This window comes from Engraulis encrasicolus, chromosome 16 (genome assembly GCF_034702125.1).
Source record: "Engraulis encrasicolus isolate BLACKSEA-1 chromosome 16, IST_EnEncr_1.0, whole genome shotgun sequence".
Classification (NCBI taxonomy): Eukaryota; Metazoa; Chordata; class Actinopteri; order Clupeiformes; family Engraulidae; genus Engraulis; species Engraulis encrasicolus.
Genome location: NC_085872.1, coordinates 37,238,494 through 37,266,239, shown reverse-complemented (window position 1 = coordinate 37,266,239; position 27,746 = coordinate 37,238,494). Strand labels below are relative to the sequence as shown.

General features: G+C 43.6%; 2 protein-coding genes across 2 annotated transcripts; both read left to right on the top strand.

Moving 5' to 3' along the window:
• The first annotated feature begins 17,040 nt into the window (after positions 1-17,040).
• On the top strand, positions 17,041-18,807 carry foxq1a (forkhead box Q1a). The gene has a single exon (XM_063220462.1). It carries the CDS (start codon positions 17,227-17,229, stop codon positions 18,202-18,204), a length of 978 nt encoding a protein of 325 aa, XP_063076532.1. The 5' UTR covers positions 17,041-17,226; the 3' UTR covers positions 18,205-18,807.
• Positions 18,808-22,135: 3,328 nt separating this feature from the next.
• On the top strand, positions 22,136-25,794 carry foxf2a (forkhead box F2a). Its single transcript, XM_063220461.1, has 2 exons — positions 22,136-23,494; positions 25,146-25,794. The coding sequence occupies exons 1-2, from the start codon at positions 22,522-22,524 to the stop codon at positions 25,316-25,318; spliced, it is 1,146 nt and encodes a 381-aa protein (XP_063076531.1). The 5' UTR covers positions 22,136-22,521; the 3' UTR covers positions 25,319-25,794.
• Positions 25,795-27,746: the final 1,952 nt, after the last annotated feature.

Sequence of the window (27,746 nt, the reverse complement as noted above, 5' to 3'; positions counted from 1 at the left end):
CTATGAGAGAGGCGAAGGCAAGCGAAAGCAAGCGAACAGGAGCGAAGCGAAATTATGAAAGAAAGTTTAATGTTATGCAAATGAGGAGCGAATTCGCCTGCCGTGGACCAATCAAATCAACAACATAAATGTCCCATTCCATTTGATTCACTGCGACGACCTGATGACGGTTGAATTTCGCCTCTCTTCGCTTCGCTCGCTTCGCCTCCTATGTGTCCCTACCGTAAGTCTCCGTCTGGTGGGTTGGGGATGTATGTTGATCATTCATCCATCCATCAAAACTAGATGTGGGGCAGGTGTGCTTTCCTAAATATGCAGAGCACAGTAAAATAGAGCAGAGTTACTTAATCCCAATTAATCCCAAATGGAAATTAAGTTGAGGTGTCCCAGTGAGGTGCAGTTGTGTTGAGTGTGTTGAGTGTGTGCCCCTACCTCATGTGTCACTCTTTAAGGGCTGCATATTCATCCCAATGACATTGCAAACACATATTTATCCTTGTGACATTTCATGAGTTGGTTTGGTATTTTACTTTATTTAGCTTTTTGTTTGTTTATTTTATCTTTTTTTTTGTTTTATGCATGCAAAAAGCTCTTCTGGGGACACCACATTGTATAGAATAACAGCAGGACGCGAGGCGGAAATGAGGGTACAGAAGGGTACAGACGCAGACAGAGAAGGCGGCGTGCTGAGGTGTAAATCTTTGCCATGGGTGGCATGTTAAGAGCCGGCTTCTTTACCTGGTGGAACCCTCTGTTTGTACGCTATAGCTGATGGTGACAGTGTCATCAATTCTCACGATGCTCGTCGCGTGTGTGTATGTGTGGGAGTGTGTATGTGAGTACACACTCTGCCGTTTTACCTAGCCCCTTTCCCCCACCAACCACCCACCCACCCAAGCCCCCGGGAGCCCCCACACTCATGGCAGCCGCACGTATAAACAGACCCTCTGAGAAACACTTATGCAGGCGCACACATAAACACACAGCGGGCCCCGGCGCGCACACACATCCAGAGAGCCACGGCAGAGATACAGAGCAGACCAGCACGTGGCAGTGGAAGTAAATACCATTAAATTCAGATGTCAGCTTTGACTGGGTCCTGATGAGTGGGCTGCCATAGATCAAACTCTGGCCGACCGCCGGCCGCACACAGCCTTTGCCTGAGAGGCATGCGCCTCTCTTTTCTTGCTCTCCCCGCAGGTTACACTTCTCTGCACCAGACCACCTGGGAGTTCTGTTTATGGAAGCCTGAGAGGGCCACAAAGCAACCGTCCACACCCCCCCCCCCCCAACAACACCACCACCACTNCCGCACACACCATCCGCCATCTTCTTCCCCCCCTGAACCCACCACCACACATCCAAACCACCCCACCCCCACCCAATTGCTTTCTTTCATTGTAAAACAAAAACAAAAGAACTGAAGAGTCTCTCAGTCAGAGGAAAGCCAACTAAACAAGACTCCATTTCATGAGGGGTAATCAAAGATCAACTGGATGCACACAGCGCACAATGCCTTGTGCCTCTAGTGTTTAACGATACTAAAGAGGGGGGGCCATGGGCCTGCGCCCACACACACACACACACGCACACACACCTCTAAAAAAAATGGCGTGTAAGATGTATGGCGATTAAAAGAAGTCAAGACCAAGAGACCTGGCAGCGTTCTTCTCCAACAAGTCAAAGCACGCCAATCACAACAACCAACCTACTCACAACAACTGGAAAAAATAAAGGACATACACGCAAATGATAGTTATCTCGATCATCATCTCTCACCTCATCCTAATTATCACAGTAAATCAACACGGGAGTTTTGAAACAATAAGTGCCTTGTGATTGACTCACATGGTTGTGAGCGTACGTACAAGGGAGGTTTCACTGAAAAAAAAAGAAGAAAAAAAAAACACTTGGGAGGACGGTGAACCATTGAACCGTTCATGTATGTGGCTGTTTCGTGCAAAGGCAGTGTTTCCAGGCACTCACCTAAAGGGAGTTCCTGACGCTGTTTGCACGCATGGTCCTTTGTTGCCTCGGCTGTTTTTTTTTCCCTCCCTCCTTCCCTCCTCTCCTCTCCTCCCCTCCGCACCACCACCTTCTTTGAAAATCACCCAAACAGGTTCTGCGTGTAGTAACTGTGATATTATCTAAGCCAGCCTCACCTGCAGGGGGATCCCACTGGAGTCTGCACGAAAGACACCTGAGGGCAAAACAAGATGAGCACACACAGCGCCCGGGTAGGGTAGGGTAGGATAGGATAGGCCCTGCCAAGCCACCTCTCCCTGATCTCCCGGCAGCCATTCCCCAATAAAGACTATTGCGCGCTAATGCAGGGTTTACAAGAACGCGCCCGAGTTCAGGACCTTTCTTTTTGGATTGACATCTTTGTGAAGACTCAGGTGCTAAATCAGGCTGTTGACTAGTGCCAGGATCACCTCAGGTGTTGAACGGATAATGATTGACATTTATGGTATTTTTAGAAAGTGAACAATTAACATGATTACATGGCTTGTCAGAAACTATAATAAAGTTTGCCCTTCTGAGTTATTTTGGCCTCAAACGAGCAAGAAATAGTCGACACTGGTGAACCCATGCTGCTTGTGGATATAGACGGGGTCTACAGAAATCTATACCACTACAGTAAAACTGTTTTTAAAACCAGTGTTGAAAATAGAGTAAACATCCTGAAGGTTTGGAGATAAGGATCAGAAGACAATTTATTCGGAGGTGCTGAGATTTACGAGGTTACACAAGCAAGACCAAAGAACTTCACACGATTTTCAGGTCTTGAACAGTTAGAGCCAATGCTTGTTGAAAAAAAAAAAAAATTGGGTTCACTCTGAGATCAGCAGCACGCACCTGACACAGGTAGGACATGCTGTGATCGACAGTCAATGTATTTTATCCTCCACCACGATACGTACACAGATGCGCTTTTCAAACAGACAGCAGTACAAATTGCCTCTGTGCACAATTCACCTTGTGTCTTCCCATAACAGAAGCATGAAAGCCCACCTGGGAAACTCCAACTCCAATTGTCATTGTGACTCAGCACTCCACAGCACACAAGTGTTCACTGCACGCAACCAAATTGCATTTTATGCCTCACCCATGCAAGGGGGCAGCCCCCAATGGCAGCCCAAGGGAGCAGTGCGGCGGGACGGTACCATGCTCAGGGTACCTCAGTCATGGAGGAGGATGGGGGAGAGCACTGGTTAATTACTCCCCTCACCAACCTGGCAGGTCAGGAGTTGAACCAGCAACCTTTGGATTACAAGTCTGAGGCCCTAACCGCTTACCCATGACTCTCCAGGACTGATCGATTGGGTCCTACATGCAGTCTGCTTTGGGTTAGATCCGTTTGTGATGAGTTAAGTTTGATTAAATCTTGAGAAGAGGGGTGGCTTTTACCATCAATTTGTAGCAGCCTAAAAAAGGGGATTGCATTAAATCATGGGTGGATCTGTCACGCTTAACCTGAGTGTTTGTGTGTGTCTGTGTGTGTGTGTGTGTGTGTGTGTGTGTGTGTGTGTGTGTGTGTGTGTGTGTGTGTGTGTGTGTGTGTGTGTGTGTGTGTGTGTGTGTGTGTGTGTGTGTGTGTGTGTGTGTGTGTGAGTGTGTGTGTGTGTGTGTGTGTGTGTGTGTGTGTGTGTGTGTGTGCAGTATGCAGTTATTCATTCTCTGTGTCGGATAGCCAAAATGAGTTCAGTAGTCAATTACAGCACTTTTCTCTGCTCCCTCCCTTCCCCGCCATAACTAAATCCACATGCCTTATTACACCATGTGATCTTTGCACAATTAATAGGCCAATCCCTGACCACTGCCACAAATGTGTTACATAGCCTCTTAATATAGGCCCATGATTCATGAAGAAAGACACAAAAACAGCAGAGGACCATTTTCACGTGTCATTAAAAGACAAAAAACATCAGAGGACATTTTTTCATGTGTCATTAAAAGATGACCAAATGTGATAGCTGTTGTAAAGCTGTGTGAGCATTTGCATCACATTTCAGTATCCTAGTACATGTATTTGCCAGTTTTACTGGTTGATAGCCAGACCATGCCACTATACACTGTGCGAAAGGCCCTGAAGCCAGAGATTTGCCACAGAACATGTCTGTTTTGCATTTCGCTTCCCTTAGTGTCCGTTTGAATATAATTGGCACAACTGCATTGTCTAACCATTATGCCGGGTGGGAGATAAGAAGGGGGTGTTAGGATGCATAGTATAAGGTTAATCATGGGTCAACCACAGGCTCCTCTGCATGGGCTGACACTGTGGCTAGTGTGGCATCGCATGCAGCTGCATGCAAACAAGCCAGAACCCGCCAACGCTCTTATTCAAAGGGCCTCCTGTCTAGCCTTTGACTTCCATCATCATAGTGTACCAACACAGTGCATGATTGCCCGCCAACAATTTGCTGGTGGGGGGAGAAAAAAGCCCCACGAGAAGAAGGGGGTGACGGGGGGCAAAGTCTGACTGCTGAACTGCCTCTAGCACAGACATCGCTTTGGCAAGTTCAGATCCACTGTCAGATAAAGAAGCCATAAACGGATCGCAATCTGACATTATTTAAATTGTCTCATGATCAAGCAAATGTCCACTTATTGTAGCACTGTGTGCTATTCAGCGTGACTCTTTCAACTTTTCAACTGTAGAGTCGTTAGCGGGGAGCTCTAAATAGCATATCCCATTTAATTCGGGATGCATGCCTCAGCCTGCTGTTGTCTTTTAAGAAGTTTATTTTGGTTATGTTGTCTTCTCACCTCCGGGCTGTAGTGCACAATCTGTGAAAGGGGTGGAAACCAAAAATGTATCAAGACCGTCAATTAAACAAGGCGCGGCAGAGGTCACTGGCAGGTGAATAATAACACAGATTTCTCTTCGAGATAAATTTACCTCTCAGTCTAACCACAACATAACTGAGGAAACATGTTAGGTTCGCTTAGATGCGATAGGTTACTGTCTCCAAAACAAATAGTTATTTACTTTTAACAACTGGGGTGTCTGCGAAACTACTTTTTCTTTTTTTTTTTAAATATATATTTTACATTTTATAGTCCAAAGTAGCAGTGTTAATGTACAGCATAGACAGATTCACTTATATGTGGCACTATATCATGGTTAACGACTAAATAGGGATAGGAATTTCGACTTGTAAATACAAGCAGAAGCAGAGAGGCCACAGAGTAGATGAACAAAGCAAACTGCAATGAGGGGGCCAAGCACACAAGCTGTTCATGTAATTGAGGATGACAGTAACTTAGTGGTTCTTAACCTTTTTTGAACAAATGCCCCCTGGACCTCATCCTAAGTTTCCCAACGCCCCCTTCACCCCATGATAAGCCTGCCAACTCCCTTCTTATAGTATTAATAAAGGTAAATGGACTAATGCCCCTAATGTCAAGTTAGCTCTGCCCCTTCTCAACTGTATCCTTCTCAACGCTCCCCTAGTGCTCCCCAATGCCCCCTAGGGGGCTGTACCACCCCCGTTGAGAAACTGGTGACAGTTACACAACAGGTGCCTGTGCAGACACCTTCTACTTGTCCACAAGATGTGTGAGCAAGGATGATTGAATGTCACATATTTTCTTCCTTACCCTTTGTACTATGTGACGTAAATCTTTTTTCTTTTTTTAAGAAGTGCCGTAACAACAGCAAATCGCGTGACCTTCATTGTGTAGGTGTCGAGCACCCGAGTCATGCCAGTCATGCTGATTTACGGTCCGTCCTTACTTCACTTCCCTGGTCTACCTCGCCATGTAGGCAGGCAAGCAAGTACGACAACGTCCAGACAGCGAGTAAACGATTAGAACTCCTCCCTCACTCAGAACTGTCATTAGACAGTCACGCAGGCACATTCTGATGATTTACTGCCCCCCGCGCTGTAGCAGTGGGCTCCAGCCTTTACTGCCAGCCAGGCCCTTAACATGTTACAGCTTGTCATAAATATCAAGTGCTAAGAATTTATTGTCCTTTACAGCCAGTGATTTAATGAAGAGTCACAACACAGTGTTAATATTTTTTCTTTTGATTTCTTTTGTTGGGGAAGGCAGTGTATACACACCTTGTCCATAAGGTTTTTTTTTTTTTTGCTTTACATGGAACCTGTCACGGGTTTACATGGAACCTGCCACACCTTCTGTCGTGGAAGAAAGAAGACTTTACAGAAGTCAGCTATGTAAACTACCAAGAATGGGAGAGGAGGGCTTTGAGCCATAGGACAGGTGAAGTCAGCTCATATGGATAGGCAACTATATATGTATGAAACATATCAGAAGGTTTGTGTTACAAAAGTGAGAATTCTTTTTTTTCCATCTGTTGTTTAATCACTGACTACAGGTGAAAAGGTGAAAGGGATAAAAATAAATGTCTGCATTCCACACCTTTTTTTGTCAGCTCAGTTGCGTTTCTGAGACCAATTAGTCTTTCAGCATGGGGTTTCAGGGCTTTCGCACTGTAATCCAGTGAAGGGTAGTGGGGGGTGGTGGTGTGGGGCGGTGAGCAGTCAGGAGGAGCGTTTGGGGGGGGGGGGGGGGTGCGTTGTCAAGGTGTGGGGAGTTTTGTTGTGGGGGGAATGACACTGAGAAAAATACAGGCTTGGGTTGGGGGTGTGGGCGCTGTGTGATATTTGTGTGTGTGTGTGTGTGTGTGTGTGTGTGTGTGTGTGTGTGTGTGTGTGTGTGTGTGTGTGTGTGTGTGTGTGTGTGTGTGTGTGTGTGTGTGTGTGTGTGGGTGTGTGTGTGTGTGTGTGTGTGTGTGTGTGTGTGTGTGTGTGTGAGTGTGTTTTGGGAGAGGGAGGGGGGGGTGGCGGGCACCGGTATGGCAGCCCATCTCGTGCAAGCCATATGCGTGAGTAGGATGTTTGGCTCCGCTTTCAAGTTTAGACAGAAATAAAAAAGGGGGAGGAGAAGAGCACTGCCAGGCAAGCAGCACACTCTAGGTACAACAGATGCAGAGAGCAAGATCAAGCCTCTGATTAAGGTTGCATGAGAGAAAAGGAAAAAAGGAAAGGGAGAGACGTAGGTAGAGAGAGAGAGAGAGAGAGAGAGAGAGAGAGAGAGAGAGAGAGAGAGAGAGAGAGAGAGAGAGAGAGAGTGAGCAAGAGAGAGAGAGAGAAAAAAACGACAATGTTGAATAGGGGCAGCGCTGTATCAGCATGAGTGATAAGTGACGGATAAAATGTTTAGAATGGGGATCAATCATTCCCGTCTTTCTTCTGGGGCTGATCGTCAGGGTGGCAAGGCATGTGCTTGGGGCTAGCGTGTGAAGGCCTGGTCATACAATGAAAAGGGTGGCGGCCGGCAGGGCAAGGTGGGGTAGGATGGGGGGGATATCATCACAAGCTGCGGCGGCTGCTGCTGCTGCAAACGCACAGGAGCTGCGCACACAGGGCAGCTGGGCCACTTTAGACTGCTGACACACTAGTGTCGTGCCACGGAGAAAGAGAGAGAGAGAGATAGTGTGTGCGATGCAGATGGATATCTCACCCTTAGCTCTTACTGCCTGCAGAGAAGAAGAGGAGAAGAGGAGAGGAGAAGAGAAGAGAAGAGAAGAGAAGAGAAGAGAAGAGAAGAGAAGAGAAGAGAAGAGAAGAGAAGAGAAGAGAAGAGAAGAGAAGAGAAGATGCCAAAGCCAATGATGGTTCCCAAGCCTTTTCTGCAGGGATCCCCTTTTTTGTCATAGGAATATTTTTGCAACCCCCACCAGAATTACACCCATATCCTGGATGGGCATTATAATGTGCACAGTAAAAAGTTGCAGTGTTAATAAAACACTCAGGAATTCAAATTTAACACTGGTAGTGTTGATCATACTAAATAAGTTTGTGAGTGTACCGTCACACCTGTGTGACAGGAATGTTCGGGCAGTGAAAGTTATATAGAATTCTGGGCGCCATTCAATAAATGTTTTAATTTTAGAATCTTGCATTGTTATAGAACGCATTCTTTTTATAGAATGTTCAAAAACCCACACTCTTACTCTTACCCACAGGCTAAGTAAGTCGGCCGTGCCGTGGCCAACCGGTAGGGCACTCGCCTGCCATGCGGCTGACCCGGGTTCGATTCCCGGCCCGGGTCCTTTGCCGACCCCCTCCCCCATCTCTCTCCCAATTCGCTTCCTGTCCACCTCTCACACTGTCCTATCAAAATAAAGTAAAAAAAGACCAAAAAAATAAAAAAGGTTAAGTAAGTGCAAAACTTACTGTGTGGTTATGCACATGTGAGTGGAAAGAGAACAAGCTTTGTAATATGAAGCTGTTTTTAATATGCAGTCCATGCACCATGTCAAAGTTAGAAACACTATATAGTACATTTAAAGTGATCGATGTATTAAACCTGTGACATTTGATGATTGATTTAAAACAAATATGATAGTTCACACTTCAGTAGCCTACAGTATGCACATTACATGGATTTTATTTTAATTACAGAGATCTTATTTAAATCGTATTCTCTCTCTTTTTGTGTAGCTGGACATGACACTTTCTTCACTACCAACTGCTTCACACCTGCACAGCAAAACAAGTTTGTCTGCCCTAAACAAGAAATTTGTTAAGAACAACAATGAACAATCTGCATGCACTCATCTGACCATAACATAGTAAAACCCATATATAGCCTACTGCCGGACGGGCTAGTTACAAATTACCCATAAAAATGCTGTTCAAGGTCACTACATGACGCAGTTACCATTTCCGAGTACAGACGTTTTTTATTGCTTTACTCATACTAGCTTGATTGTCCAAATAGTGTGATGAAAACAAAGTTATAGATCTATTTCAACACTGCTGAGTCCCTCAGTAATGGCTTACTAAACCCAGGGTTTCATACAGAAGTCATAAAGTGTGTCAAGCTATGAACACCTCACCAGGGTATTTGGAAACAGCAACAGTAGGCTATACATGCGAGAGAGAGAGAGAGAGAGAGAGAGAGAGAGAGAGAGAGAGAGAGAGAGAGAGAGAGAGAGAGAGAGAGAGAGAGAGAGAGAGAGAGAGAGAGAGAGAGTCACCACACCACACAGGGCCACACTGGAATGATACAAACACTGCGCTCCTTTTCACCTGCAGATAACCTTAGTCTCTCATTATTTTAATTGATGGTCTTAATGCATTTTTGTTTTCACCTGTTTGGCAGATTGTATGTTACATCCCTGAGGTGAGGAGACCTCAAAACCAAAATAGAAACTTCTCAAAGCCATTAACAGGTAGGGGCCTGCTCACTCCGAAAACGTTTTCTGGGCTGCTTATCACCTCACAGGGCAGGAAAGAACTTGAGCTTTGTTTACCGTCATCCGCAAATTCTTCACCCCCATATCAAAGGTTTGGAAAAGCTACTGGCATGACACGACAATATTCTCATAAATCTGTGCGGTATTGTTATATCAATAGTTTAAAATGTCCTTAAATGCCTATAGCGTGACTATCAACAGTGGCTAAAAAAAGAACAGGTGATAGGCCCATTAAAGCAGCACAGTCTGTGGCGACAGGTGTCCCTTGCGGTGTCTACACTTTGCAACCCTTGCTTACGGTTCTTGCGATGTCTGTCTGAATAAAAGGTAAACACAAGACATGCCCTTGATTGGTGTGTGAGTATTGTGTTGAATGACAGCTTGGCTTTTGACAAACAGTTGCACCATGGAAAGAGTGGGGGAACTGCCATTTAATGACAGCAGTTATTACTGATGATACACTGTCAGTGGAATGTATTGTACTTTCAAAGGCTAAATGAAGCTTGTCACCGATAACAAAGAATGTCTGGGATTCCTTGTGTCTTCTGTTTCTTTGAGCGGCTGGGTGAATCCTCGCTCTCACGTCACTGAGAGCACGCTGGTTATCTTAACGTCCCTCAAGACATAATCTCAAGCACAAACATGTTAACATCACAGAATTATCAGCTGCGTTGCACGCATATGCTCTTTGTTTGCTCAGAGCGACGTGGCCAAACCTAAACTGACGAGGTGCAGACATGCCACTGCCGAGCAGGTAAAGATGTCCCAAAGATGAGGATATTTTTAGCCTAAGCAGGTAATTATCTGCAACAGTTTACATTATTCAAATACTTTTGAAGTCAGTGCACACAGCCTTTCGTCTAAGACTTTTACCAAACAACTGCATACCAAGCATGCGGGTGTTTGTCCAGTCTTTGTCAAGCCTTGTAGTCATGTGTGAAGAAAAAAAACAGGCTTTCCCATACACTCACAAAGTCAAAAGCAAGAGCTAGAATTCCTTCATGAACCTGATTGGCCAACAGTGAACTTTGGGTTATTTGCCTCCCAAGCGTTAATGTCTATTTTGTTAGAGATAATTAGTCATCAGTGCATTTACATGCATGAGTACACAATGCAGCTACACTCAAGTTCACATTGACAGCCAACGTGAAAGCCAAATTGGAAACAACCATTCAGAACAGAACTTGATTTAATCCCTTACCCTGAACGTTTCACAATGCATTTCAAAACCAATCATTGTGTTTGTGAGACGAAAGGGGAAGAAGACCTGCGCCAACGGACACTTAAATAATGGTTGAGAAGTTGTTTGCAGGTGCAGCATGTAGTCTATTTTTAACTACAGGTCAGATTTAAATGTTGCTATTGTAGACACTTGCTATTGTTCTCTGTTGCAATTTACTTTTAAGCAACTGGAACCACCCTCATGAATTTGGAGAGCAGAGGAAGTTACTACTACAACAACAACAACAACAACATATTGCTAAATGAGTTTCAAAAATGTGTCTTAAGCAAGTTCACACAAATGTATCAGATATATATACTAAATCCCCTCCATCGTGGTTTCAAGTTGGTTTGAAACTGTTCAATTCTTTATATTTCTTCTTCTTATTATTATTACTATTATTTAAATGGTGTCATCTTACGTGATCCAACCCATACAGGCCTACTTTGTGTTTCATGCAATGCAGTGTAAACAAGCATAAATATAAATATGGTGCAAATGGGGGCACAAACCGATGGGTCATATGTCCACATGTTACAGCACCACAGTCTGTATTTAGATGTTAAAAATTGAGTCTAAGCTTTGTATATTTCCCGCTGCAGTTTCCCGGGGCAGTTACCTCTTTCATGGTCAGACAACCTCATTCCTTGAGCCAGGCACCATCCTGAATCCAGTGCTAATTTGAATCGTGTTTCATTCTATTAGTCTGCTAAGAATCTCTTTAATTTTGAGTAAATACATCTTACACACACATCTTTGACACACATTTTAATACTCAACACATTGTCCTTGCAAAAATAAACCAAGCCCTACGAGGAAAGCCATTGGAGTGGCAATCAATGTGTAAATGTGCATGGCATGAGAATTACCCATGCACCTAATGCTCAATGGAACGCTGAGCTAAATCACTGAGACGTGTGACTGTATTTTCTTTTTTTTGAAGTGAAATAATAAACTACATTGCAAAGAATTTACATTGTCGTTGGGTGATTTTTAAACGTATTGGCAGAATGTTGACCACTGGGCAAAGGTGAGACTACAGTGTACACGCCCCATAGACTTGTGAATTCAAAGATTGAGGAGTGTTTGCATTTTACCATATTATTTCACAAAACGTCTAAGGTCATCATTAACACTGTATAAATTCACTATTCTTGCAAAAATGTTATCATAACAAATTGCTGCTATGATTGAACACCAATTAATCTGTTTCAATTCATCATTGTCGAGACGTTTGGATCCTGGGGACCAAAAAAACACTGGCGAACAGGCCTTCCCTGATCATAAATCTTTCTTTCCATACCTACGTACCCTCCCTCATCCCTCTAGTTTAAACACACTCAACCTACGAGGATAACTGTTTATGTTTGGACCTGCTGGTTGCGTGCTCCAAATTGCTGGAAACAATTTCGTTTTGGAAACCCGCACAAAGACACAGGGAAGAAATTAGAGGCTGCAAACGTCTGTGACTCCGCTAGCCCATCATTATTTACTGGCCAACCTGCTCTGCACAGATTTGTTCAGTAAGCCACAGTACAAGCTCTGTTTATTTGGCTAGGGCTGTGAGCTGACTGAGTGAGGGGGGGCTTCAGTCCAACCAACGTTATAAGAAAGACCATTGGAGCTTCACCGACGGCCTGCAGTCAATCTAGAATTTGGATCAGCTGGAGACGGTTTCACTTTTCAGTTTCTTCAGATCCCATGATGTGCCCTTGCCATAGGTGTGTGTGTGTGTGTGTGTGTGTGTGTGTGTGTGTGTGTGTGTGTGTGTGTGTGTGTGTGTGTGTGTGTGTGTGTGTGTGTGTGTGTGCGTGTGTGTGTGCGTGTGCGTGTGCGTGTGCGTGTGTGTGCTTGTGCGTGCCGTGTGTACATGTGTGTGCAGACCCTAGATGTGCTTGCACAAGGTGCTGTGTCATTTCAGCTACTACTTCCATTTTTTACACAGTGTTCTGTTCTAGTCTAGCCTATCATGGTGAAGATAACCCAACGGGTGTCTCCAAAGAATATAAGTCAAGGGTCACATTGAGAACATACTTCAACAGATTTCCATACCTGCGATGCTTATCTGGTCACTGTCGATGTAATCCCTGTAAGGTTTTAAACAGTGTGAGATTCGCATCTTGAGCTACAGGTCTGCACTTACACAAGTATGTCCAGGAATGCAAGTTAATGACTTTGAAGATTCTGACGTCTGGCCTTACTCCTTCTTGATGAACTCTGCAGATCTTCATGTGTTATAAAACAATAAATCATTTGTGAAACAATGCCAACAGTTTTTTAAAAAAAAGAATACAATCAATAGTGACTTACTCCAGCAAATACATTGAGTTAACAACAACTCCAATGCTCATACCATTTGTAACTAGAAATGCACTCAGAGAGCGCAGACCTTCAAGAAGGAAGCTGTTTGATAGAACATTTGACAATGTTACATCCTAGTTTTTCTGTGTTTCTGCCTTATTTTTGTGGAGTTAGAAACTGGAATGTCAAAATTCACCCTGTCACGCAATGGTGAAAAATCTTTCAAAAACACCACCAAAATGTAATCACTTGTTCCTTTCGTCATTTCCAACCACGCCACAAAATTTCATCCAAATCCTTTCATAACGTTGTGAGTTATCCTGCTGACAGACAGTCAAACAAACAAACAGACGGACAGATAAACCAATGTGACCAAAAACTTAGCCTCCTTGCCGGAGGTAATGAACAAGACATTTGATGGATCATGGGTTTAGCTGTAAAATCTGAACAGTGCATTCACATATTTCATTGCATGGATGTTAGTACAGAATGTGTCTAGTTGATTGTTCAGCATGGTACTGTCTAAACAGTGTGTGAATACCTTGCAAATTCCACCTGCACAGCTGTCAGTGCAATGCCACTCCAGTCTGGTTGTTGTCTGAGTATGTGGACACTGGTAAAGCACAGTAGTGTTCTTCGACTGGATATTGCAGAATGTACAAAAAGAGTCTTGCCGTAACATTGGTCCTGTATATGGTTAGCAACAACCCATTTACAAAAAAACCATATAAATCCAAGTAATTGCGCATAGACAATAAACATCAACCAGAAAAAATGCTACCATACATTTACATTGAAAATTCGGCAATAAGAAAATATTTGGATATATGAATTTGAAAATATGTATCACTGACTACAATTAAGATTTATCTGAATAATACAGTAATAACATTCTCTTTCCGAAAATTAATAAAATGCCTTCATTATACTGTGTATACTCTAAGATGACCAAACTAACTTTAAAAAAAAACTGTGTGGAAGGATATACGTGTCAGCATCCATGTGACATGTCTATGTCACATCCCGTGTCGAGGTGCTGCTGTGGTCGCTCTAAGAGAAAGGCCGTCTCTGACACCGATGATGCTCCTTGGGGCCACAGAGTCACTCCAGCCTTAGTGGTGAGAAGAGAGAAGAGGACATACATATAATTTGAGCCTTACTCATTGTGTGGCGGGATTACACAGAGCTTTAGTCAACATGTGCCTCTTCAAAACAGTGACTTCACCTGGTATTGGGTGTCACCACTGGCACAAACAGATTAGCACTCAAATTCTGTTTTCGTTGTGGGTAAACACATGCACACTTAAAAAAAATCTCAGTGCATGTATGAACATGGTGAGATGTAACATTTTAATGCCAGAGTGTACTGGCACGAAGAGGAGTAGGCAATAGGCGACGTGCAGTCAATTTCAGCTCGCCTCGACTACTGTGAAGGCATTTTATACGTAGAGGAAGACACTCTTAATCATACAGTACTATGGGGATCTCTCTCTCTCTCTCTCTCTCTCTCTCTCTCTCTCTCTCTCTCCCTCTGTCTCTCCCTCTGTCTCTCCCTCTGTCTCTCCCTCTGTCTCTCCCTCTGTCTCTCCCTCTGTCTCTCCCTCTGTCTCTCTCTCTCTCTCTGTCTCTCTCTCTCTCTCTCTCTCTCTCTCTCTCTCCTCTCTGTCTCTCCTCTCTCTCTCTCTGTCTCTCTCTCTCTCTCTCTCTCTCTCTCTCTCTCTCTCTCTCTCTCTCTCTCTCTCTCTCCCTCTGTCTCTGCCAGGCCTATAAACATGTCAGCTAGATTTGAACTGCATCACCTAATGACTGGAGATGAACTTCTGCTACCCCAGAGTTACAGAACTGATAATTGCACTCGCCTTGTTTGCTAACCTCGGCTGTTTGGTTCACAGCTAAAAAAAACCATCTCGCTCGTCAAACTTGGGAATGCAGACATCTCAACACAATGTGCTCAATAAAAGAACTCATCCCTCCTGTCACTAAAAATATTTCAACCAGGTGTCATCATCAGGTCACTGCACTTGCCTGAAAAGGGCGTGAAGACTTCGTGCATGGGTTCAGTGGCAGTTCATTTTATGCCTCCGCAGTATTGAGGGCGTGCAAGAGAGAGGATCGCAGTGACATATCATTGTATGTCTGTGTTTCTGTGCATATACTGTATGTGTGCAGTGTGAGTATAACCTGACAGAAGGTTAGACAGACAACCTAAGGACATGGGGTGGGTCAAAATGCTATGGGCTTGCATAAACACATTTTGCTTGGGTGGTGGCACATTTATAGGTACACAGATTTGGAAGTGTTGGCAGACTGCTATCTTGGAAGTTATGCGTGATTGTACAACATTCAGTGTACCTATGATGAACCGCTCTGTGATCCAACCGGCTCAGACTGGAAAAATTGCAATATATATGTACACCCTCAATAGGCTTTCACTTTGGATACCAAGCAATATATAAATTAAACAGTATCTCATTGAAAATGAATTTGGGCACTTTCAGTGTGGATCAAAAAAGTTAAATATTAAATCTGTACAACACAGAGTTTTGAGTCACTATTACATTGTATGCAAAACCTTAAAAGCTTGATGAAAGATAGAAATGCATTGCACCGGTGAAAAGCATTGAAAGATGCATTTTCTAGAGGTTCCCTATTGTAGTTTACTTTAAAATACCTTATTTTAATAGCAATTAAGAAAGATAGTTAAATATATAAAACCATCTGTAACAATTTCTAGATTTATTTATACCTGCCCAGCATGTGTCATACAGCTGAACACTTTCAACCATTGACATGCCTCCATCTCATGCTGCTATCGCTTAGGCCTTTTCCTAACCACAATCATTCGCTTATGTATCATAAAATTGCATAAACCCCTGTTTTTAAAATGGCTGTATGTCTTGGAGGAAATTCTTTCATAACGTAGCCTATATGGAAAAATGCAATTTTTGACACAAATGTAGGAAGACATATTAGCTGTTCCCCGGTAAGTACCAAAAACACTTGACCAAAGTGTACATTATATAGACAATGCTCAAAAAGGGGGGGAAGTGTTTGTGTTGTCTTTTAAAGAGAGGAAGAGGGTAAGAGACAGAACACACAACTTAAGCCCTGTGTTTGGTGTTATTGCTGCGACTTCACAGCTTCCTTGGCGGCCAAGACAGTCAGCCCTTTCATATGAGGGTCCTGCCTGCAGATACTTCAAAGTGTGCCAGAACATTGTAAATGTTTTTTTTTGTTTTTGTTTCCGTGCCTGCCTAATTATCATTCAGCCACCCACGTACAGAAAATATACACAACCTCATACAGGATGCCACCTGCTTGTACAGGCTGAAACCTTATAAGCTGACCTGGTGTAAGAGAAGTCTGCCACGCCTGCTTTGCATGCCACAAATAAGAGAATGGTATGTAACCCAGACCTGGCTGGAGGAAAGGTTTAAATAGAAAGATTAATGTGCGGAATAAGAGCCATTCATCACAATGCTTATTCATACTTGTGCGTTTTGGTGTGCCTTTGGCTCCCATTCATCAGTGAGGTAAGCAAGACCGCTAGCTGCAAACATCCCATTAACTGTCTAAACATTTGTCTGAGATAAGACTCCTGGCAGCCTTCTGGAACAAGTGTTTAAGACGGAGTGGTTTTAGAGGTGTGCAAATCCACCCAGGTCTCATTCACTAGCAGCTACACAGCAAATACACACCAAGTACGCATGCAATCTGTGTGGGTTGTTCAGGGATACCAGTGTCATGCAATTGCCTTTTAAGCATCAGGTCGATGAGCATCAACAATCCTGAAAAAATGCAGGACAACACAGCAATCTCTACACTAACATACATGTATAAATGTATGTTTTATATGAACTAGAATGAATTAAATGTTGAACAGGGCAGTGTATTCGAAATTGCAAACCTTTACCTATGGGATAACACTACAGGGATATCTGGTAAACTAACGCCACCTGGTTGCCTCTCGCGAAATGCCGTGATGGGTGGTACCTTTGACAGTTTACCGGTCGCAGGTGAGCTCCTTTTGACAGGCAGCGTATTTCTCCGCTATGAAACACAAGCAACTTATTTTTGCGTGTTATGATTTGCTAATGCCAAGCATACATCCATATTTGGACTGTAAGAAGTTTAATGGCTTTAGATGTTTAAGTTATTTACACGCACTTGTCGCTGATATGGTCTTGGTGAGGTTAAAAGAGCCACGCCTCCCGTGGGTTGGTCCTGAGGTAAGTGTTATATTAGAGCTGGTAAAGCATACCAGAGGTAATCTGCGCTCTTGCGCTTGCACAGGTATGACCTTGTTGCCTTCCGATACATGACTTAGGATATCCTGACTCTGACTGCGCTGCATTTTTTTTGCTCGGCAAGAGGAATAAAACTTTCTCGTTGCGCTCGTTGGGGATCTGTTCCTTGCGGTCACTGACACGGTTCTGGTGAACACTTCAACTGAGAACGGGAATTGAAAATGAAGCTCGAAGTATTCTGCGGGGGACATTACGAAGGGAAACCCCTTGAAGTGTGCAGCGATGCTGAGGGAAGTGTTCCCTCACCCTTATCAGGGGAGGAGGAGCTGGGCTCGGATGGGGATTGTGTGGCTCACAGTCCGGCACCTGCTATGTCGTGCGTCGAGGGGAAAGGCAAGCCGTACACCCGAAGACCCAAACCACCATATTCTTACATCGCACTGATTGCCATGGCCATCCGAGAGTCGAGCTCCGGTAGACTCACTTTGGCAGAGATCAACGACTACCTCATGAAGAAGTTCCCGTTTTTCAGGGGTAGCTACACTGGATGGAGGAATTCCGTTCGTCACAATCTGTCCCTGAATGATTGCTTCTTAAAAGTATTGCGGGACCCCTCGAGGCCCTGGGGTAAGGACAATTACTGGATGTTGAACCCACACAGTGAGTACACATTTGCAGATGGAGTGTTCCGACGCAGGAGAAAGCGCATCAACAAAAAATCTGGTAAGGAGCAAGAGGGTTTGAACCAAAGCGTTGGCGAAACCCTTAATTCAACGATCCCTGCAACCAGCTCAAACACAAAATTCTCCAGTTCATTTGCCATAGACAGTATCCTCAGTAAACCTTTCAGGAGAGAGGAACATTGCCCGCAGGAAATGGATGAGCAGTCAATCCCGGCTGGACTGAAATGGTCCGGACGAGTTCACATGATGCCTTACGTCATGAGGAGTCCACCTGTTGCGCTACCTCCTGCCCCCTCTTTCTTGGTCGACTCTAGCGCAGCACAGGTGCTGCGAGCGTACAGCGGAGTCTACGAGAACGCGGGCGTGAGCGCACATCATCACAAAGACTTGCCCCCTGCTTTCCACTTGACAGCAGAGTACTTGCCGATGTCCCAAGCAGCCCGCGTTGTTCAACTGCCGGCAACGTCGAAAGCGGACCTTTATCACCCGTTCAAAATTGACTACTTACTGTCATAACGTAAAATACTGCTCTTTAAGAGCGGGAGGTGTTATCACTGTCAATGCACTAAACGAGTAGATTTGTACAAGAAAATAGTCTACATTTCATTATTTTTTTTATTTGACGGCAGTTTTGGGCATATAGGGCCTAGGCTGATATCTTTGTCTGATAGGCTACGGCACATCTTTAATATATGTATTACACGTCAGATAAGGTTTACGCACAGTAGGCAATGCTGATTTGTCAAAATAGTGCCATAGACTGTATATGAACTATCTGTTAGGAATAATTTATTTGGACGTGCCTTAGCGAACCACAGGTCAAGTTGGATCTGCAGCTCCATGTTGGCTACAATGTGTAAAATATCCTGTTCATAATCATTTATTAAAGGCTGTTGATCTATTTTTGACATGACGTTACGAAGATCCTGATGGGAAAGTGTTGAAAATGAAATTTGTTGATTTTACTCTCGGTCAAGTTTATTCGTATAAACTGGAAAAATATGTGTACATAGGCTATCTAAATGCATTTTATACTGAAACATGCATTCTAAACGACAAATGTCTTAATGTTATTATTAAAATGATGGAATGGTATCACTGGGTCTCTGTCCTCATTCAATACTTGTCTTGTGGACGTGTTAAGAGAATCATCATGACAACAGGATTTTATCTTAAAGCCTATTGAAATGTCAACTATATCAAACACTGTCCCAATCCTATCGCACCCTAAAGCAAACCTTCCAGAGGGAAGCTAGGGTGGAACCTCATCACACACACACACACACACACACACACACACACACACACACACACACACACACACACACACACACACGCACACACGCACGCAAGCACGCACGCACGCACGCTCTCTCTCTCTCTCTCTCTCTCTCTCTCTCTCACACACACACACACGCGCGCGCGCGTTGTTTACAACTCTGTTGTTTTAGAGTCGGCCAAATCTTCAAGTGAATGTAAAATATGTGGCTTTCTTGAACAATTCCTAGAGATCACATGTTGATCCATAAGGAAATAAATTGAACATTGAACATTAACCTCCAATAAAATAATCAAAAATAGTTAGGCTAGGTAAATTAAAAAAAAATCATTTAACAGTTCACTGAACAGAGCTGATTACTGGTTATAGACCTTGATGCACGCAGTAATATTCTAGGCTACAACAGCATTGATCTGATAATGAGATTAACCTGCCTTGGAGCCCGAATAGAAACAGGCTAAAAGAATAATGTGTAAAAGAATAATGTGAATAATAGAAATGCGAATTGGAACCGTTTCAATGGTCAGTGGGATTTACAAAACCTGTTTAGATAATGCCCGGCGCTGTCCATGGTACTGAATCATCAATAACAACAGCGTCATTAACGAGCTTGCCCACAAGTGGTGGGACACGCCGAACAGAAATAATAATGGGAGGAATGGATGGTAGAAGACTTTCCCCTGGCTGCTAACGCTAGATATTAATAATGTAGAAAGATCTGGGCATTATCATTTCATTAATTAATTTAGGCTAATTTATTCTGCATTAAAGCTGTGGCCTAATGGTTTTGTTTGGACAAAGAAGTGTAATATGCTACGTCAACATTTGAAACAAAAGGATAGGCCTATCATAAAACGGTGTGGCACAAACTACTAAATAGGCTTCCAAGGCTATCCCAATAGGCATATTTGTAAAACGGCTTTAAACAAAAACAGACGCATGCTGATTGTTGTAAGTAGCTGTAATAATTTCGCTAAAACGGTGGAAAATAAAATGTCATTAAACAAAAGCGGATTCCACACAAATAAATCAGCCTACATTTAGCCTACCCCATTTAGCCACACTCGGCTATCTGGGATACGCCGACAGTGGCCGGACAGGTGAGAATATACAAGGTTAGAGAAAGAGACAACACTGCAACCTGCAGGTCACAGCACACGGTGTCAAAAAGCCCTCTGTGCTTTTGAAAGTTGTCTGAATCGCAGAAAAGTTGCCTACATCGCAGTCATGCAGACAAATCAAGAAATAGGCCTAGGCCTAAATCCAATTTCTCAACATTTGAAAAGCTATGAGATGGTTTATCTTATTGAGCCTAGTTAAAATAAAATTAAAAACATCCCGATGGCTTTCATTTTTGCTTGATAGCCTATTTTAAAACGAACACAATCCACAGACGTGCGACAGATAGCCTAGTTGTCAATATTGCAAGTTTTTATTTGACCACGTCAATGGACACAGACCTCCAGTGGAAACAGGAACACGTCATTCATAGGCGCCTCTCGCTGTTCATTGTTATGTTTCTCTCGCGCTCTCTCTGCGAGGCTCCCTTGAACCGGATACAGACATATTTAGATATTCAGTATTTATATTTTCTGTCTAGAGCAACAAATATCCTTTCCTTGAGTTGCCGCAGAAATATCCTCGGCAAGAGACTGGCAAATGCATGCCTGAGCTCTTCGAGAGGGAACAGGAGAGTCGGATTCTTTCTCCAAGTCTGCCAATTGTGTCCAGTTTAAGGAGAATGCTCACCAAAAATAGTCAAAGAATCCAGCAGGTTTTGTTATGACAATGTGATCCTGACAACATGGGCTTACTCATAAGGGGTGAAAATTTCAAAGTCTTCCAAGTATTTTTCTCTTGCACCGAGCAAGGCTTCCTCTAAGCCGCCAGTGCATCCTGGACGCAGCGGGGATATTAGTTTTGATGTTGCAGGAAATTCTGGGGAGATTATGTTCTTTACCTTTATTGTGGTGACGAAGCGTGATTTTATCTCTACATCCTTTTGTGGTTTAATGTAGAGAGATGGTTTTTACAAGCTGTCGCGGTGCTTGGTTCATGTGTTCGCCATGAGTTGATATATTGTCTATTAATTATGTATAAAAACGTGTATAAAGTTCTTTATTAAAGGGCCCTTGTAGATGCGCTCTGAATTTCCGCGTAACGCACGAGTCTGGGTGCTTCATTATTAATAGGCCTACCAAAGGATGTTAGGCCTAGATGTTTAGAACATTTTACCCACGTAAATAGAATGCATAATATGACCTTACCAATTTTTAAATGTTGTTATAGGCTACTTTAACATTAGGCATACAGAAAAGAACAGTGCCTTTATTAGCCTATTATTATTATTGTTATTATTATTATCATTATTATTATTATTATTATTATTATCATTATTATTATTATTATTATTATTATTATTATTATGATTTGTTCCTCTGGACATTTGGATCGTTTCTAACTTTGCGATCGCTTTACAATTAATTAGCACAGCTCTCAAGGGATAGGATTCGGACTGGAGCCGGTAAACTGACACTGGATCGCTGTGTGTGGTATCTAGGCAGCGTCGGAGCGCCTGATGGAAAAAGCCTGCTTCCACTCATGTCAAAGTCATTTATCCAGAACAACCCCGTACAAGCACATGTATACACATAAGGGGGGGACACATTTTTCGTAAGCTCTGCTCCCAGAACCCTTCTCTGGAAAGTCAAGCGTTATGCTGCAACGCTATCTATCCACACTTCTATCTCTCCAACTGGTCCCGTTATATTGGGCGGCAATAATAAAATCGTGGCATCGAAACGCATTACCACTGAAGTTAGTGGAATCAATACCTTCAGTTGCCTATTGTAATTATAACATTCGCCATGGGAAAACGAATGCCATGATTTATTTTTAGCATATGACTGTAATTTTAAAAGTGTTACTCTCCGCGGTTGGCGTGTGGCGGTGTTGATTGGAATGTCTAACGCCGGCTTGATAAATGGCGTAATAGCGTGTATTAGAGATGTCAAGGGGAGGGAGAGGCTCTTTGCTCGGACTTTTAGCAGAACCTCCCGTTAGAAGACAGCTGGATTGGGGCCAGACGTGGAAGGGGGTGGGTCTCTTTGGTCGACAGCGATTTCTTGGAGGGATTTAGACGTGATCTGGGGGGCAGAGAGAGATTTACGAATTGATAGGTGGTCGCGTTTTGTTTGGCCGAGTGGATCTGCGCAAGAGAGCCCAGGAGCGTTGCGTTCCCTTCTCTTAAAGGATTAGAACTTGCGATGGCCACCAAAAGACTGCGGAAGAACCGCTGCTCTGGCGACACACAGCTGGTGCCTCGGATAAGTGCGCATGGAAGTTCCACAGGGCATTGACCTCTGAAATTAGTAGCCTACGATTGGAAACTCCCTCCGCTATCTTTTGGACACTTTGAGTTGTAGGGTAAATGAGACTTAATTATTTTCAAGTGCATGCTGGACCTGTGAGGCGTTAATCACAAATCTCTTTTACGACTCCTGCATCTACTTTGGTCGCTCGTTGTGATTTCAGTTCGAGAAAATTACGCAGAGATGACAACTGAAACCGCGCAGCAGCAGCTGGACCCGGCGCCTCTGCGATCCAGCCCAGCATCCGGTGCTATGCATTCCGCGCTGCAGAACGCACAGACCGTACTGGATGCCGCGGGATCATCGACCACCACTAAGGGCAAGAAAGCAAACTCAGGCATGAGGCGCCCCGAAAAACCGCCGTACTCTTATATCGCCCTAATTGTTATGGCCATTCAGAGTTCTCCTACAAAGAGGTTAACTCTGAGTGAGATCTACCAATTTCTCCAGGCCCGGTTCCCTTTCTTCCGGGGGTCCTACCAGGGTTGGAAGAATTCAGTTAGACACAATCTCTCGCTGAACGAATGCTTCATTAAGTTGCCGAAGGGCCTTGGAAGACCAGGCAAAGGACATTACTGGACAATAGACCCTGGCAGCGAGTTCATGTTTGAGGAAGGGTCTTTTCGCCGTAGACCGCGAGGATTTCGTAGGAAATGTCAAGCCCTGAAACCAATGTACCGGATGATGAACGGCATCGGCTTCGGCACATCCATGCTGCCTCAGAACTTTGATTTCCAGTCACCCTCTGCATCTTTGGCCTGCCACGCCAATGGTTACAATCTGGACATGATGACTAACGCTGGTGTGCCAGGGGGATACGATGGGTTGAGTGCGGGCCACCATGTGCCTCACATGTCGCCCAGTCCGGGATCCACCTACATGGCGGCTTGTCAAGTGACGTCTAACGGTGACTATGGTCCCGATAGCAGCAGCAGTCCCCTACATTCACCCCCTGCGATGGGCAGCTCACTGGAGTGTCACTCTCCGTATGCAACGTCGGCGCACTGGGCCTCATCCAGTGTGTCACCCTACATCAAGCAGCAACCACTCGCTTCTAACAGCCCGACATCCTCTGGTTTACATTCGAGTATGTCTCCGTATTCCATTGAGCAGAGCTACCTTCACCACAACGGCAGGGACTCCTCTGATATTTCAGGTAGGCTAATGTCCGTGTGATGTCATATTATGCCATGACAACGAAGTGAAACCAACAAGAAAAACAGGCAACCGTGCCAGAAAATGCACTTAAAATTCATAGGCCTGCAACATTAAATATGAAATATAGCTGGCTACCAGAACATACTCTGTAAGGCACATATACAGTAGGCCTATAATAAAAGGCTTCATGAAAGCCACAATATACAAGAACGCACACTACAATCGAATGTGAGACATTTACGCACAATCCAACTGGCGAAATACATGTTTCATTGCAACGTTAAATAACATGCTCACCAGGAATAAAATAAAGTAGAACTAAATGTTAAGTGAGAAGCCTACCATGCATGTTCTGTTAAGTAGGCTAAGGAGTGTGATTAGGTGGGATTAATGTCTTAAGAATGTCGATATTAGCTATCGTCTGTGGCTCAATATGAAAGTGTTTTCTTGTAGGCCTGCAGAGTTTTTTTACACATTAATGTAGCTCTGCTACCACAGTTCTCAAGGCCATGATCATGCAAGTTCAAGAAAACAGGGTAGGCTATGTCAGAGGACTGGTCATGAAAACCCAGCACCGGTCTACGGCTGAAAAGGATTTTCAGGACTTGGGTTCCTGGAGGGAGGGAGCCCACTGCCTAGTTAAACTTAACGGGTAGTTTAACTATTCAGAACACTAGCCTTTGACTGAATTGGGGCCTTCTGGCTTGTTAAGCGCCTAATAAGAGCTGTCAGTCACCTGCAATGTTGTTTTAAAAACGCGGACTCCAGTTATGTTCTATGTTTTAGCGAGATAAGAAACACACCGCGCACTGAACCATCACATCTGGAGTAATTTCCATGGACACACAGTTGTAAAACGTTTAATGATGTGCTCTGAAGATCCGATAAATGCAAATACTCTAGGATAAGAACAATACCAAAACGTTAGATCAAAAGTTTCTCTTTCAGCCAATACATCCCACTATTTCACCATGACTTGTGAAATAGGCCTAGGTTTTTTTAAGCGAGGGAACGAGAAAACAGAAATAAAGAACACGGCCTCGTTACGCGCCCCAGACTCAGTGAAATAAACAAATGATTGGGGGGTTTCTTTCCACATAATGCTTGGAGATTCTTGCCCTATTGGCTTGTATACAGGCTTTTCAAATATCTATGGAAATATCAGGTTTTTCCACTTTTCAACGGAGTTCTTCGAAATGTTAACATAACCGTAGGCTTCGCAAACGCAATATCCATTAAGGTCCCTGAAAGCACTTTCTAAATCATCAACCTATTTGCTTGGTAGACACAGTCCATATTTTATGTTTTCAGTTGTCCCAGTAGCCTAATATTCGTTAGAAAAATCCAGTGGTAGTCAGTTGTCTCACGTGAACAACCATACTAACATAAATTAAACAGAGAGCATAATAAACATGCATGACCAAACAAACGCACACGCACGCACTCGCACGCACTCGCACACACACACACACACACACACACACACACACACACACACACACACACACACACACACACACACACACACACACACACACACACACACCACTCTCTCTCTCTCCTTATCTTCACCAAAAAGAGAGAGATGTTTTATATGTTCTACTGTATTAAAATAAACCAAAAATATTTTCTTCTCTTTCTATTTACAGTGGGAATACCTCGATATCAAAGTCACTCTTCACCAGTATGTGACAGGAAAGATTTTGTGTTGAACTTTAATGGGATCACATCTTTCCATCCTACTGCTAGTGGATCTTACTACCACCAACTGCATCATCATCATCAAGGTGTGTGTCAAGATGTCAAGCCGTGCGTAATGTAACCGCCGACGCCCGACTCAAATGCCAAAACTATGTTGACCATGGACACTGGACAGCATGTAGGCCTATTTCTCGTAAGTTAAAGCCAATCAGTGTTAAAAACAAAGGAAGACCAATTTCTCCTGTGATACCGTAGAGCATCCAAAGGAAAATGACTTTATCCGGGGTGAAAGGTTACCATGTAAGGGAGGGGAATGATAGGGCTTCACTTTTGTTTCTGTCATGGATATATCAGGACTTTTACTCATTCACATACAAGCAACAACACAAAACAAACAAGCGACATGTGCACAATCAAATCACACCACAAATGCCTATAAAATGATTGTATTCTCAGGTCATTTATGCAACGACCTGCCTTAATGTCAAATGAAGTCAGTAACCATCGTGTCAGTTTTATATCAATGTTTCTTTTATTTCTATAACAAACTACACACAGTTTTGATGATTTAATAACTGCACTTATGTTAGATTTCAATGTTTCCACAATGGAGTCATGTATAGTATATCTCAATAAAATATATATATTCTAAAGACACTGTGTGCATCGCTTTTGTGTAGGCTTTAGCTTCTGAAAATGACCAGTTGGATGTGCGCTATGTTTTTAACTTTTGATTTTTGCGTTTATTTTTCATAGCAGAATGTAGCTTTCTAAACATGGTCCAAATCGAGATTGTTAAAAGATTAATGAATAAGTCTGCATTTTCGCGTGAGCGGCAGTGTCAAGCATAACAAATAATGTGAGTGGTGAAAACAAAAGATGCCTGCCAAAACATTATCCTTGCGATTCATACCATCTTGGCAATAATATTTCTGATAATTCCAAATGTGTCCATTAGTTAACACTGTCTTCATTTTCAAAGGCGCAATGATTTTGTTTTAGGATAAAATGAACAATGCACTCTTGATTAAATAGCCACGTACGCCTATATGAAGGCCCCACTAGCAGATGAATTGGTATTATGTGAGAAGGTTGTCGGTATCGCTCCTGATGGGTTAAAAAAGCAGGCCTATATAGGTTTAATTAAATAAGCCAACATGTATGGTGTTAGGTATCTTGTGTTAGTTCTGGAAATCGGGCACAGTGTCATGAGTGAGAGAACCCAGGCGCGGTTCTTGCATAGAGGCGTTGCTAGGCAACCGCCTTAGGCCCCGCCTTAGCCCCCCAAATTTAGGGGCCCCATCTGACTGGGAGCGGAACATTTCACATAGTAATTGGGGCCCCTTTGGACAGTAATTCACAAATAAATGGTAATTTTCATAAATAATGAATTTTGTATGTTTAAATTGGAAATAAGAGCAACACAATACATTACAAACAAATACAGATCCCGTGCACACCCCTCTCTTTCGTGTTAAAATGGAATATTCCATCCATGCATGCCATGTGCGCGAGACGAGTTCCAAAACATTCGCTACGTTCCCTCACAACATGCCTGCGCATATCTGCACAGCTCAAATGCGCACAATGCGTAATTACGGCACATTCGGAACGCACTGTGAGTGCGCATTGCTGCCCATATATGCGCAGCGGGTCCCTCCGCGAACGCGCTGAAGACGGAAGCGACTCAAGCGAGGTGACTGACATTTCTAGGTGGTGAACAGACATGCGAGTTTTGTGCTTTCCTGAATATGGATAACACTGTGCGTAAATGTTTTAAAACTCCAACATCGGTAACTTTGGATAACCCACGACATGACATGTTAGAAGCCTGGACTATCTCCGTGGATCGGACAGCAACGGTGCCCTACACTGTAGCACTAGCAGGTCAACTACTGTGGCTATCCCCACTGATGGATCTGTGAATGGCCGCGGCAACTGATAAACCCCAAGTTTTGTTGAATGAATACCTCGTGAGATATTTTGTTTCAAAAAGGCGTTACTTTTCCTCTAGATGTGAACTGGAATTGGCTCGAGTAAGTTATTCCATTGAAAAGGACGCAGCCTTTAAGCGCTTGCAGACGGTGCATCGGTTACTGTATCATCAGACAACCTTCTCAATCTCTCTGAAATGATTTCAGAAACATGCTGTCGAAATTTGGAAAGGCTTAAACAAGCATGCAGCTTTCAAGGAACATTCTGTAACTTGATGCGATGTGGCGAGATTTAGAACATCGCAGAATTAGCTGACATGTCAGCCATAGCTCCAGTAGATATGCTGGAGTTTTTAATAATGAACTGCGTTACGTGGCGATATTGCTGGCTAGTTCTGGATGCTAACAGGAGGTGATGTGGAAGTTCAGCCTGGAGAAACGCCGACGTGATTGACAAAAGACAGCGCACTCTACTCATAGTAAGTCACATTGATTGTGTGTGTGTGTGTGTGTGCGCGCGCGCGCGCGCTTGTGTGTGTGATGGAACTATTGCTACTACTATGCCTCAGTTGGTTGGTTTGGAATTCACCCGCCGTGGTGTTTTGTTTTGTAGCC

What these genes read in the sequence shown, in the direction of transcription:
- foxq1a (XM_063220462.1), top strand. Translation starts at nt 17,227, where the DNA reads ATGAAGCTCGAAGTATTCTGCGGGGGACATTACGAAGGGAAACCCCTT.
- foxf2a (XM_063220461.1), top strand. Translation starts at nt 22,522, where the DNA reads ATGACAACTGAAACCGCGCAGCAGCAGCTGGACCCGGCGCCTCTGCGA. An exon ending in GGACTCCTCTGATATTTCAG is followed by an intron (nt 23,495 to 25,145) that starts GTAGGCTAATGT and finishes TTCTATTTACAG; the next exon opens with TGGGAATACCTCGATATCAA.